The sequence below is a fragment of the Pristis pectinata genome, chromosome 1, assembly GCF_009764475.1.
Source record: "Pristis pectinata isolate sPriPec2 chromosome 1, sPriPec2.1.pri, whole genome shotgun sequence".
Taxonomy (NCBI): Eukaryota; Metazoa; Chordata; class Chondrichthyes; order Rhinopristiformes; family Pristidae; genus Pristis; species Pristis pectinata.
The window spans coordinates 119,166,442-119,180,984 of NC_067405.1; the positions used below are offsets into that span (position 1 = coordinate 119,166,442).

The 14,543-nt window shown below is 38.5% G+C and overlaps 1 protein-coding gene across 9 annotated transcripts in view; it reads right to left on the bottom strand.

The window, feature by feature from the left end:
• The window catches only part of mark3a (MAP/microtubule affinity-regulating kinase 3a), a 114,774-nt gene that overhangs the window by 21,204 nt on the left and 79,027 nt on the right, over positions 1 to 14,543 (bottom strand). For 4 of the 9 annotated variants that reach the window (XM_052010396.1, XM_052010386.1, XM_052010357.1 and 1 more), the window contains exons 12-15: positions 9,090 to 9,246; positions 8,559 to 8,773; positions 7,673 to 7,776; positions 5,953 to 6,213 (exon numbers count right to left, since the gene is read on the bottom strand). In XM_052010396.1, coding sequence (XP_051866356.1) covers positions 5,953 to 6,213; positions 7,673 to 7,776; positions 8,559 to 8,773; positions 9,090 to 9,246 — 737 coding nt within the window. Of the gene's footprint in view, positions 1 to 3,639; positions 3,667 to 5,952; positions 6,214 to 7,058; positions 7,254 to 7,672; positions 7,777 to 8,558; positions 8,774 to 9,089; positions 9,247 to 14,543 lie in introns of all 9 variants that reach the window. The other 5 variants (XM_052010377.1, XM_052010352.1, XM_052010367.1 and 2 more) reach the window with 3 other exon arrangements.

The window sequence follows — 14,543 nt, forward strand, 5'->3', positions numbered from 1 at the left end:
GTAAGTTTGCGGATGACAAGAAGGTTAGAGTGGTTGCGGATAGTGTAGAAGGTTGTCGTAGGTTACAACAGGATATAGACAGGATGCAGAGTTGGGCAGAGAAGGAGTTCAATCCAGAAAGTGTGAAGTGATACACTTCAGAAGATCAAACTTGAAGGCAGAGTACAAGGTTAATGGCAGTATTCTGAGCAGTGTGCAGGAACTTAGATTGGGGTCCAAGTCCATAGATCCCTCAAAGTTGCCTGCAAGTTGATAGGGTGGTTAAGGCGGCATACAGAGCGCTAGCCTTCATTTGTCGGGGGATTGCGTTCAAGAGCCGCAAGGTAATGTTGCAGCTCTATAAAACTCTGGTTAGACCACACTTGGAATATTGTGTTCAGTTCTGGTCACCTCATTTGAGGAAGAATGTGGAAGCTTTAGAGAAGGTGCAGAGGAGATTTACCAGGATGCTGCCTGGATTAGAGAAAATGTCTTATGAGGAAAGGTTGAGTGAGCTAGGGCTTTTCTCTTTGGAGAGACACAGGATGAGAGACGACTTGACAGAGGAGTATAAGATTATGAGGGGCACAGATCGAGTGGACAGCCCAGTATCCCCAGGGTGATAATAGCCAATACCAGAGGTAGGTTCTTTACACCATGAGTGGTGGGTGCCTGGAAAGCACTGCTGGGGGTGGTCGTAGAGGCTGATACAATAGGGACATTTAAAAGGCTCTCAGATAGGCACATGGAAGTAAAAAAAAATGGAGGGTTATGGGCTGTGCAGGATGGAAGGGTTAGATTGATCATGGAGGAGGTGTACATGTAGCTCAGCACAACATTGTGGGCTTAAGGGCCAGTACTGTGCTGTACTGTTCTATGTTCTAAAAGGCTGCATATAGTGAAAATGCTATTCCCAGCCAGTAGAAAGCATTAGGCAATCTTGATGCCTGCAGTGACGGAAGTGACAGAAGTTGATTTTATCTAAAAACAAAATATGTACATGGCTGTCTTCTACTTTGAATTTTTTTCTGGGGGAAAATTACCCTGTTTTTTTTGGGAGAAATTGTTATAGTTCTCGCCATAAATTACATTGTTTTTTAGTCGTTAAATATACCTTTCTCTAAGAGAATTGATTCTGTTGATATACAAAAGAATGTCTGCTCTGAGCTCAGATGCACAATCTGCCTACATTTCATTGGCTGGCAAAATCCTGTCAATGGATGCTGTTTTAGAGAAGATATTAATAAAGCATGGAAATATTTTGAATTCCAGCCCAAAGTCCACATAACATCAATATGCTTCTGTGTCATTCATGTATACAGCTTTCTTCTTTTGACCATTTCTTCCAAATTCCAGCATCCTGTCACTCTATTCTATCTGCTCTCCAGTATATAGTTCTCTTTTTTATGGTAGGAAACAAGTTTCACAAAAATCCTAAAACATCTAAGCAAAGAACAGAATAATTGCTTTTGAATTAGTTAAATGTCCTGAAGACAAATTCTGATTTCATTTACCAATTTGATAATAACTTCACATTGACTGAATATATTCAGTAAATGATCAGTAATCTCGCACAACCCCATTTTGCTTTATTTACATTTTTGTCAATGGAAGGCAGTGAATAGTTTTGCATGTTTCTTGCCCACAATGTTATACTAATGCATGGTAAATTTCACTCTTTAGCTCATCACAGATGGAGTATTACTTGATTAAACAGGTACATCTTTTTCAATATCATTTAAAAATACTATGACTCAGTAGACCCTGAAAGGAACTCTTAAATTTTTTTTTAAACATCTGGGGTCCATACCCTGAAGCCTTCACCACTCCATGATACTTTGACTTTCTATTATTAATCCAGTTTACAATTGAATTTAGCCAATTTATTGTTTAATTAAATTAACCTATCATTCTTAAAAATTTCACATTTAAGACTATCATCAAATGATTTCTGAAAGATCAACTTTTTTTTAAAAACATTGAAATTACCCATTGTATCAGTTAATTTAAATCAAACGATTCTAGTAATTTCGTTGTAGAATGTGTGAGATGTTTCAGTTTTTAGGCAACACAGTATAATCCTTCAGTACAGCATCATTACAGATTTAATTAAACATTACAGCATCTCTAACTCTCATTAGCTGAAATTCTCTTATTGGTCAAGTCTGCCATCGCAACAATCTTTTTCTGAATAAATTAATCCAGTAAATATAGCCCACAATAACAACCACCATAACCTAGGGAAAGTCAGCAAAAACCAGGCTGGTACCTGGGTAAAAGGATATTATTTTAAGAACCATTTTAAAAAATATATTGCTTCACTAGATAAAACACAGAAAATTCTAAGCTACTGTGGCAGTGGCACAGATTCCTACAGCCCAGCTTATGTGATACCCATGTCGAGCTGGGGCAGTGCTAATTTTCCATGTAGAACCTTTAAATTCTTTAAAATTTCAGTTTTGGAAAGAAACTAAAAAAATTGGACATTATAGAGACAAAGAAGGCAGTAAATCTTCTTGAAGAGCAATGCACAAGCTAGCTACATGGAATCGTACTCAAAGAAATAATATCATGGAAGGGAAAAGTTCTTTCATTAGATATACAAAACTTTTCACATATGCTGAAAATCTAAAATAAAAACAGTAAATACTGGAAATACTCAGCAGGGCAGGCATCATCTGTGGAGAAGGAAATAAAAATTAATCAGAACTAGGAAAAGTTAGAAGTCAAACATGTGCTAAGTTGCAAAGATGGGGGAAGAGGCGGAGAGAACAAAGGGAATGCCTGGTGCAGATCAAGAGAGACTGAATTCACTTGCCTCGGTACCATCATTGTTTTATCTTGATTGTTCTCATTAATTTTCTTCTATTTATATCTCTTCCAGACAGATCAACTGCAACTAACAAGCCTTTGCTGCCTGCTCTTAGCCAGCAACATCCTACTTGTAGCATTCAATCTCACTTGCTGTCCATGCTATCACAGACATTTCCTTTGTTTGCTCCGCCTATCATCTGCAACTTAAAATGTTTTATTTCTCACCGTTTCTAGTCAAACAGAAACCAAGTAAGATTCTCTCTCCACAGATGCAGACTGGCCTGCTGAGTCTTTCGAGCATTTCTGTCTTAATACAAAACTTTTCCATGAGGTATGGCAAATCATCTGTTCTAAAATACATAAATGGATCTCAAAATTATGCTATTTACCACGGAAATCCATTTTCTCCTGCACCACTTGAATTCTAAATCACACGTTTTGCAGCAGACTTTGGTACTGCAATCACAGAATCTGCTTCCTCAGCCCATAATGTCTTACAAAAAAGTTATTTCTGAAGATTTTGGATTGACAGCTCATTATTCAATTTAAAAAAATGTACACCCACTCATGCTCGATACATTAGTAGAAAAGCAATACGATCCCATCAGATTTTCAATTAATTATGAATCTAATACAATAGCAGGTGACAAGCATGCTCAGCTGCAGCTATTTTTAGAGCATTTTAAGGTTACTGCACTCCCCATCATTAATGGTCTAAAAGTATACAATCTCCTAAGTAAGTGAGTGATATTTTCTCATGTAAGCAGCAAGTCTTTGGGTTATCAAGGCTGTGAAATCAGGTTTCTGCTAATATTGCAGATCAAGCCATCACATTATAAATCCTACCTTTTGGAAAACCTGAAAGACATGTTTCTAAATTTAAAAAAAACAATGAGAAGCAAAAATGTAAATAAAATTCAAATGTATGTAATACAAAAAATTGCATGTTTTATGCCTAAATCAAACAATAGTAATGAGAAAGATGCCATGATAGGATTAGGTGTAAATGCACACAAGGCCTAGCTACAATTGCAATTTGGATTCTAGCCACGTAGAAACATATGACTGCCCCAACAGACCAGTCAGGAATAGTTCAATATTGTTAATTATAATGAAGTTCTTCTGCTATTTTTACATAAATAACTTGGATCAAGTTTGTGGCACATTCTGACTGGACGATTGTGCTCGGTAGAAAGTCCAATTGGGTAGAAATTTGGCTTCAGTCAATTGTGCTAAACACTTAATATAGTGGTGTCTTCACATTGTATACCAATTGTGAAATACAGCTCTGTTGACTTCAATGGAACCAAATTTCAAAAATATAAGCCTACACACAACCACAACTATATTATGTTCAGTGCAAGTGACCAAAGGTAGATTTCTGTTCGTTTCTTACTTTTGAAAATGTTCATTAGTTTGTAGCTACACAGGTTCAATTTTAGCATTGATGGAGCAGATCTATTATTACTTATGATTTCCTCATCAGAAGGATCTGCTAGATCACATGTGCCAATCAAATACATTTTCACTTACTGTATTTATAACTGTCATGTCAAAAATAAAGGCTAAAAGCATCACTGAGGTAATACATTTGAGACGGGAAAAAAAATTCAAGATAACCTCGAGTATACTTTGGATTTTCCACAAAATTATTTTGTTTTCTCTGTCCATTGCCACATCTATAGAGAAAATAAAATCTACTTTGGAATTACTCTTTTGTTGGAAACATTTCAACGAGATTCATGAAGAATCTTTCAAACTTCTTTTTCAACTATTTGTTGCTTCACAGTTAATAGTTTCTTATTAGGATGGCCATACAATAATGTAGTGAACAATCAAAATATAACGAATTATTCAAAATAGAGAACTGCAACCTTGTAAGCAGAAAGAATAAAATAAATTGAAATTCATAAGTGCTCATTTTGAATTCGGACCTCTACATATCTAAATAGTACTTGTAAATCAAAACATTTATGAATCATTTTATATAGAATTTGAAAAATATTTTAAAGTTACTGTAATATATTTACAATCATTTAGCACAACAATTGTACCACAAGAATAATTTAATGCAATCGCAGCTTTCAAAACTTAGTTTAGCACTATTGAATATCCTGGCATTGCAAAAGGAAAGCAAATCATTTTCTTCATTAATGCAAAAAAGTCATCACAAAACTTTCTGCATCATTGGGCATTCAGCACAATACCACATGCTATGTTGGCGCCGGAAGTGTGGCAACACTTGCGGGCTGCCCCCAGAACACTACGCAAGATGCATTTCACTGTGTGTTTTGATGTACATGTGACTAATAAAGATATCTTATCTTATCTTAGTCCAATGGTATCAATCCCATATCTGACTCTGAAGTTTGTGGCCCCGTCAGGAACCTTAGTTGCTTTCTTTTTAGAGGAGACTCTTAAATTCCCCAAGAGAATGCTAAAGACCCCATTGTATTAATTAAAAATCAGGACAGTTCTTCCAGAATTTAGAGAAACAAAGGACTGCAGATTCAAGGATCTTGATGAAAAAACAACAAGATGCAGGAGGAACTCAGCAGGCCAGGCAGCACCTGTGGAGAAAAGCAGACAGTCGACGTTTTGGGTCGGGACCCTTCTGTCCTGAAGAAGGGTACTGATCTGAAACGTTAACCGTCTGTTTTTCTCCACGAATGCTGCCTGGCCTGTCTTCCAGAATTTAGTCCAACTAACTCCACTCCGGATTAACTGGTTCGTTTTCTCATCTCTTTCATGGGACTTTACTGTGTGAATTGACTGATGCTTTTACCAACATAAAAACAGTACCTATACTTGAAACCTAATCCATTGATACTTTGGGATATCACAATGCTGTGAAAAGTTTTATTATGCAGCAAATTAGTTAATGGCAACATACTGTTGACGGTGTACTCTTGTCTCTATTCTTTTTGTTAGGATTATACAATAAAAATGCAATAGTGGCAACTTCCCAAAGAAAGCATAAACTTAACACTTTAGGCAATGCTATTTTAAATGTAATGACATTCATATGCACCACTGTTTAGCAACAGACTCAAATTTGTGGAAAGTTCAATGTATATTTGTCAAGATTAAATAATAAAACATTGGAATGAATTTGTGTGTAATATTGTAAAAAAAATCTATATACTAAATATTTCCTACCTTCTTGTGAGTTTTGAGGTCAATTTACTAAAGAGGTTTGTGGAGCCTCTACTCCGTGTCTGCGACAAAGGAGTAGCATCATGAGACAGTGTAGGAGATGCAGGTGGTCCATTGTAGGTGGCATTTCGTCGCTCTCTGAGCTGACCGCCATGGAAAGTGCTACGACTTGCAGTCCCTCTGGGGAAACGCATTCGGTCAGGAGTGGTGGCGCTGCTGATACTGTGAGTGGAAGTCACAGGAGTTCTTTGCCCTGGAGCAGTGCTACAAGAAAACATGTTTTTTTTAAAATAAAACAGCAACAAAATCATTATAGAAAAAAAATAATGAATTAGTAATAATAAATTAAGCATTAAAATATAAATATTCCATTACTTCTCAAATAAATTTTAGATGTAAAACCAGCTGTTAATAGATAAAAGCACCATCTCTTCAAATTAACAAAGCTGTTATGTATGTAAAATTTTACAAGGTAGCAGTACTAGTTGTGACAAAAATTATTAAAAAGCCACAACACAAGTAGAAAAATCAGACCTGTAATTGTGCAAGGTGGCATATTTCTGGCATACAAGCATTATAGAAACATTAAACACATTTCTATATAATGGAATCACAGTAGCATCGATTGACAAAACCTAGTCACAGGCAATTTCACCTGTGTTCATCAAATTCCTTTTCAGATAGCTAGAATTATATTTGAAATGAAGCGAGAGAAAAATTACTTAAGATCAAAGTGTGTGTGAACTAAACACAACTGGAAAACAGCTGGTTCCCTCAGTTTAAGGGCTAAGAACACCACCATGTTCTTGAACACTGTGCATATGGCATTTACAATTACATACCAAAATAATCAGAACTTCGTAAATTCATCTTTTTCTTTGATGTTATGCTAAAGAATCTTATATATTCGACATAGAACAAATATGTGCCAACTGCAGGATTACAATCAAATGGGTCGATGATTTTACAAATTGTATAGATTTGTGGCACCAATGCTAGGCTGCAGCTAAAACGATGCATTCATTTACAAATTCCAAAACTAAGAAACAAAATTTGAACAGGTAAAAACATCAGCAAGTAAACTTAATGAATTAGCCTCCTTTGCTTACTTAGGGCTGAAGTTATCTGCTTCATTGTCTATTGCAGGCATCATCTTGGTAGCATACCCTGAGCCTGATATGGACATTGACTTCTGATGTCGCAATCGGGTAGAAGTGGAAGATGTAGCAGAAGCGGATGTAGATGCAGGAGCAGATACATATGCAGACGCAGAACTAGTCGCACAAGCAGACATTTCTGTCAGGCTGTGATGAAGTGTGGTTGAGATAGAGGCAGAAGCAGACAGAAGTACAACATGGAGCACAATGTTGAACAAGTGCAAATTAAAAGAAAGCAAACACCATGCTGTTTAAAGAAGTTAGCTGTGATTTTACTTTTTAAATTAAAATATATGTGAAGACAGAAAAAGAAAAGTAATTTAAAAACTGCAAAGCAGTAGAAAAATCTATCAGTACTCTATTTTTCAGGCATTAAAAGATATTTAAGCATATGGAAAAACCTAATGCAACTATACAGAGGAATATTAGATACACGGCAAGTACAATTAAAAAAAATTATCTTCTATCATTCCAACAGATTCCTTTGGAATATTAGCTTAACAAACTATTTTAAAATAAAATGAATTCTGCATCATTATAAAGCAAATTTGATTCTACTCATTTACCTGTTCTCTTTACCATTCTGTAATACAGAATGCCTATCTATGTTTGTTCTTTCGCTGCAGACATATGTATTCCGTCGGGTCATTCCTCCAGACACCGTATTATTCTGGTAACAGAAAAACAGACATCGATTTTTTTTCCTCCAACAGCACAAGAGTTGCTTCTATGTTCATTCTACAATGTAATTTCTTCTTTTAGCTTCATGTAGAATGTGTATAATAAGAAATGCTGATCTCTAAAAGAGCAATGCTAAACACACAAGCAAAAAGCAAATGAGCATCTAGCAGAAACCTAAACTTTCCACACAGCACTTCATTTAGTAACCTGGTCCAAAACCTGAAAGGTTGTTTGATAAAAACATTTGATCAGTAATTAGTTAAGCTTGAATTTTGGGGTACAGCCCTCTGCAATGGGTGTCATTACTCCATCGTTGGACAACATCTTACTAAAAATGTTTTCTCTTGTAATTAACATACAATAATAATTTGGCTCTGGCTCAGTGGACTGTGAGTCAGAAGATTGTAGGTTCAGACCATGCTTCAGAGACATCTTTGCAGGCACTCCAATGCAGTACTGAAGGGATTTTGTAATTTAGATATACTATTTTTGCATGAGACATTAAACCAAGGATCAGTGTTCCCTCTCAAATATATAAAGCTGTGAAGGCACAATCTGGAAAAACAGATGCATCCAACTCAACAATTATTTGCCATCTAACAGCACCCAAAGGATCATCTTATTTATCCCACTTAAAACATTATTTGATCATTTGTAAAATGTCAGGGTCTTGAGTTCTTAAAACTACACAATAAACATTCCACTGTTTTCATGCAATAATGTAAATCTAGCAAAAAATACATATTTAGAGCAAGCATCCAGTATGCTTACGCTAGTTACAGCAGAATTCTTTTTACGATCAGGAATCTCTGCTTTATTAGGATTGTTAGCATTTCCCAATTTAGGGCTAGAAGGAGTAATTCCTCTTCCTCCAACAGCAGTGGTACTTGACTTCCTTGACTGAACTTCCTCCTTCAAGTCACCGTCTGTTGTGCTAGTCTGACTTCTCTTTGCATAGGATACCACTGGTGGAATAGAGGGTCCAGCTTCAAAAAAAAGAAAGATTATTTTCTGATTAAGTCTTTCAATAATCTGTAATTAGTTGTTATGTTCATTATTAAATCCATCACATCTGCCATTTGGATGAAGATAAGCTTCAGTAACATTCCAAAATCCAGTCCTTTGCCAAAGACTCAGTAGATGCAGACTATCACACATTTACTATGATTATGGAATTTTTAGGTTCAGGAAGACAATATATGTTCTGCTGCTACAGTCAGAAACAAGTAGGAGCTGGCATTTAATTCAGAAGATGAAAGAAAAGCCTTTTTCCAACAATCAGCGTTGATTCTGAACACTCACCATGATCACTGTACCGTCGTTGTTTCTGATTGGCAGAAATACTTCTTTGGACCTTATGATGGGAAGGGGATTGTCCAGTGCTATTGTTGAGGTCACTGCTTGGCCTGATCTTAGCTAATGAAAGATTACTGCTGGAGCTTGAATCACTGACTTCCAACTAAGAGGGTAATGAAGTAAGTTTAGTTGACAAGCAATCAACTACATTTAAAACATAAATAAATTCAATTTTGTTTATTAAATTCGCACTGTCATATATCTACTATCCTCACAATCAACTCTACATGATATTCAAGAAAGACAATATTGTTAGGATTTAATAAGCCCAAATTCATTAGCTTTTTTCTTAAGTCTGAATGTTTATTTTTGCATTTGAAGAACATATGCAAGTAAGAATTTCTTTAATGATGGCTTTGAAATTTATAATGTATTGTCAGACACAATTTTTAATCAAACTCAAAACATACCCATCAGTAAATCCGGTATTAAATACTTCCAGTTCTTGAGCCGAGTTTACTCATTGGACAAATCAAAGCCATTTAAATTTTCTCGTTAGAAATAATGGTGGATTTCTTAAAATCCTATTATAGCTGCACCAGTTCAAATTTAGTGGACATAATCCTCACCTGGTCTATGCAGTTTTTTTGCATTTATCTTTGCTCAAGGTATTACAAAAATCAGAATATATTGGTCATGGTTGACGACTGCAGTTGACAATTTCAACCAGAATCACTACAACTCATTTTCATGCAACACAGTAATTGGTAATAAATGAGAATACAGAAAATTGTGCAATAAACATGCCAAAACAACTATTTGATGTAATGCAGATGCCACTGTACAGCTCTTTTAAGTTGGAATGGTCAACTTATGGAAATAACTAAAATTAGCATACAAAAAATGTGGCACAATTTAAGTATGGAAATATGTAACAAATAGAGAAACAAAGGACTGCAGATGCTGGAATCTAGATGAAAAACACAATGATGCTGGAGGAACTCAGCAGGCCAGGCAGCATCCACGGAGAAAAGCAGGTGGTCAACGTTTCGTGTTAGGACCCTTCTTCACGACTGAAGATAGGAAAAGGGGAAGCTCAATATATAGGAGGGAAAAGCAGAGCAGTGAAAGGTGGACAAAAGAGGAGAGGCAGGGTGGGCACAAGGTGGTGATAGGTAGACGCAGGTAAGAAGTAGTGATAGGCAGGTGCAGGGGAGGAGGGGAGAGCAGATCCACCGGGGGATGGGTCAAAGGTAAGGAGAGTAAAAAAAAGGGGGCAGTAGAAAAAAAGAGATAGGCTAGGAAAGGGAAGAGGAGGCAATGGTGGGGGGGGGGGGGCAGGAAGGGGTGTGGGGATTACTTCAGGTGGGAGAATTCAATGTTCATGCCGTTAGGCTGCAAGGTTCCAAGACCGAAAATGAGGTATGAGGTGCTGTTCCTCCAGTTTGCACTTGGAATTCTCCTGGCAGCGGAGCAGGCCAACTACTGACATGTCTGTGATAGTGTGGGAGGGGGAGTTGAAGTGACTGGCAACAGGGAGATGCAGGTCGCGGTTACGGACACAGTGCAGGTGTTCTGCAAAATAGTCACCTAGTCTGTGTTTGGTTTCACCAATGTAGAGGAGGCCGCACTTGGAGCACCGAATGCAGTAGATGATATTAAGGGAGGTGCAGGTGAATCTCTGTCTCGCCTGAAAGGACTATTTGGGTCCCTGGATGGAGGTGGTGTAAGGGCAGGTGTTGCACCCATGGCGGGGGCAGTGGAAAGTTCCCGGGGTGGGGGAGTGAACTAGGGAGTCGCAGAGAGAGCAGTCCCTGCGAAAGGCAGAAAGGGGTGGGGAGGGTAAGATATGCTTGGTAGTGGAGTCCCGTTGGAGATGGCAGAACTGGCGGAGAAAGATGTGTTGGATATGTAGGCTGGTAGAATGAAATGTGAGAACAAAGGGGACCCTATCCCTGTTGGGTTGGGGGGGGGGGGGGTAGGGGGTGACAGCAGAGATACCTCAATTTCCCATCACGATGGTCTCACCACCTTCTGCTTCTTTCTTGACCAGAGACAGAACCAGTAACCTCCCACTAATACTCTCCTCTGTCTGGCTGAACTTGTCCCCACCCTAAACAACTTCACTTTCGATTCCTCTCACTTCCAAGGGCATAGCACTGGGCACTCGCACGGGCCCCAGCTATGCCTGCCTCTTCGTTGGCTTTGTTGAACAGTCTCTGTTCCAGGCCTACTCTGGTCCCATTCCTCAACTCTTTCTCTGCTGTTGGTGCCACGTCTTGCACCCGTGCGGAACTCGACAGTTTCATAAATTTCGCCGCTAATTTTCACCCTGCTCTCCAATTCACTCAGACTCTGTCTGACACCTCTCTTTCCTTCTTTGATCTTTCCATCTCCATCTCAGGAGATTCCTTATCCACTGACATCTTCTACAAGTCCACTGACACCCACAGCTACCTCGATTACAGCTCCTCCCACCCTGTCTCTTGCAAGTACGTGATCCCCTTTTCTCAATTTCTCCACCTCCACTGCATCTTCTCCCATGAGAGGCTTTCCACTTCAGGATAACCGAGATGTCCAACTTCTTTTCTAACTGTGGCTTCCCCCTGACTGTGGTTGAGAGAACCTGCACCCGTATCTCTGCTATTTCCTGCACCTCTGCTCTCACCTCCACCCCTCCTAGACCCAACAGGGATAGGGTTCCCCTTGTCCTCACATTTCATCCTGCCAGCCTATGTATCCAACACATCATTCTCTGCCACTTCCGCCATTTCCAACGGGACTCTACTACCAAGCTTATCTTCCCCTCCCCACCCCTTTCTGCCTTTTGGAGGAACTGTTCTCTCTGAGATTCCCTATTTCACTCACTCACCCCAGGGATTTCCCACTGCCCCCACCATAGGTGCAATGCCTGCTCCTACACCACCTCCATCCAGCAACCCAAACAATCCTTTCAGGTGAGACAGAGATTCACCTGCACCTCCCTTAATATCATCTACTGCATTCGGTGCTCCAAGTGTGGCCTCTACATTGGTGAGACGAAATGCAGACCAGGTGTCCGTTTTACAGAACACCTACACTCTGTCTGTAACCACGATCTGCATCTCCCTGTTGCCAGTTACTTCAACTCCCCCTCCCACACTATCACAAATACATCAGTTCTCAGCCTCCTCCACTGCCAGGAGAATTCCAAGCACAAACTGGAAGAACAGCACCTCATTCTTCATCTTGGAACCTTGCAGTCTAATGGCATGAACATTGAATTCTCCTACATTAAGTAAATCCCCCCCACCCCACCATGCCTCTTCTTTTCTTCCCCTTCCTCCTCCTAGCCTCTCTCTCTTTTTTCTACCTTTTTTCCCCCTCTCTCTCCTTACCTTTGACCCATGCCCTGGTGGATCTGCTCTCCCCTCCTCCCCCACACCTGCCTATCACTATCTCTTACCTGCATCTACCTATCGCCACCTTGTGCCCACCCCGCCTCCCCTCTTTTGTCCACCTATCACTGCTCTGCTTTTCCCTCCTTTATATTGGGTTCCCCTTTTCCTATCTTCAGTCCTGAAGAAGGGTCCTGACCCGAAACATTGGCCGCCTGCTTTTCTCCACGGATGCTGCCTGGCCTGCTGAGCTCCTCCAGCATCATCGTGTTTTTCATTTTTATGTAACAAATATTTTGGAAAGTTTCACTTTTTCTTCAAAACTTAAATATGAAATTAAACTGGTTACTTGAACTGACATTTAAAAATCACTTTAAATTAAATCAATCTACTGCTGAATACACTGTTCTGATGTCCTAGGTGCAGTAAAAGGCCTCCAGACAAATAATTTGCCTGGAATAAGGTGGCAATGAAACTGCAGTGGTAAGACAGACAACAGAAGAGACATAGGGTAATAACAATTATTAACATTTCACAGGACACTGGGGAGGCAACAGCAGATTGTAGAAATGATAACATGGTTTCTATTCTCAAAATGAGGACAAAACAGTCACAGACAACTACAGGAACTATTAATTTTACTTTTGTTCAATGTTAAAAAAATGGAACAAATGAATATTTTTACAACAATAATCCTGATAAACAGTAGTCAACATGGCATAGAAAAGATCCTGCCTTACCAATTTCTTTTACTTCTTTGAGGAAGTGACAATCCAAGTGGATTATGGGAAGCCCTAGACTTGTTATGTACCTTGACTTTCAGGAAGCATTTGACAAAGTTCCACATAAAAGACTATATTAGTTAAACCCAAAGCTGTAGGGAACAAGGATATACTCTAAAAATAGATATGAAACTTGCTAATCAGTAGGAAATAATCACTGCTTGTTATAGGATTTATTTTAGGGTTGTGGGAAGAAAGAAGCACCAAGTCTTGTGCTCATGGCATGGGGCTGTTATCATTACTTGCATAGGTTACATAAATGACTTGGATTCAGAAATTCAATGGAGAGTAGTCAAATTTTCAGATACTATTAAACTACGGAGAGCAGTAGACTTAGAAGGTCTGTGAATATGAACACTGGTAAAGCAAATTTAAGAGCATATAATTTAAAACAGGAAGAAGAATCAGAGAAGCCATAAATAATGCCAATTGGACGTTGAGCCATATAGCCAGAGGGATGGATGCAAGACAGGGATAGTTGTGAACATATTATAAATGTACTTGTCAAACTGGATCATGAGTACTGCACCCAGACCAAGTTGCCAACACACAAGGTGGACAAGTGCTACAGATCACAGAGAAAAACAATCACCAAAGAGAGACTTGGGCATTTGGCATGGTTAAGATACAACTGCAGTAGATTTAGAGGTACAAGATAGTTTTGCAAATGGAAAAGGTGAAGTCAAAATATTAGCTGGGCAACAAAACAGTTTCATCTTGTTATACAGATTTAATAAAGCAACAACTTGCATTTCCATTGCAACCTTACCAGAGCAAATCATTCCAAGATGGTTTACAAGGACTTTTGTCCCGAAACTCTTATTTACAGGAATAACATTAAGGAAAAGTAGTTAATGGAAAACAGTGTAATCTTAAGAAACATTTGATAATACAATAGGGGGCGGGGGAGAATTAAAATATAATAAAATAATTATTTCATTTTGCACCACAGCTTATAATCTGATTTCCTCATTTAACAATCCTAAGAACTCTTTTGAAAATTGAACTACTTTTCTGAAAGCAATAACATGGTATGCAAATGAAAAAAACATCTGTGCAAGTAAATGTGGTAATGGGTCTCTTACCATCAATTGAGAGGTATAGATTCAATTCCTTGAACTTGAATCTCAGTTGTGCTGTTACATTTCCGAACAATAGTGGGCAGGGGTAGTTGGGAGTGAGGGTATAGAATTTGACTGTAATTACCCTGCTGTCAAATAATCACTTTTTTTTTAAAAGACACTTAATTCTAGAGAGCCTAGAATATTGGGGAAGAAGCTAATTTTAAAATTAAACGTAAT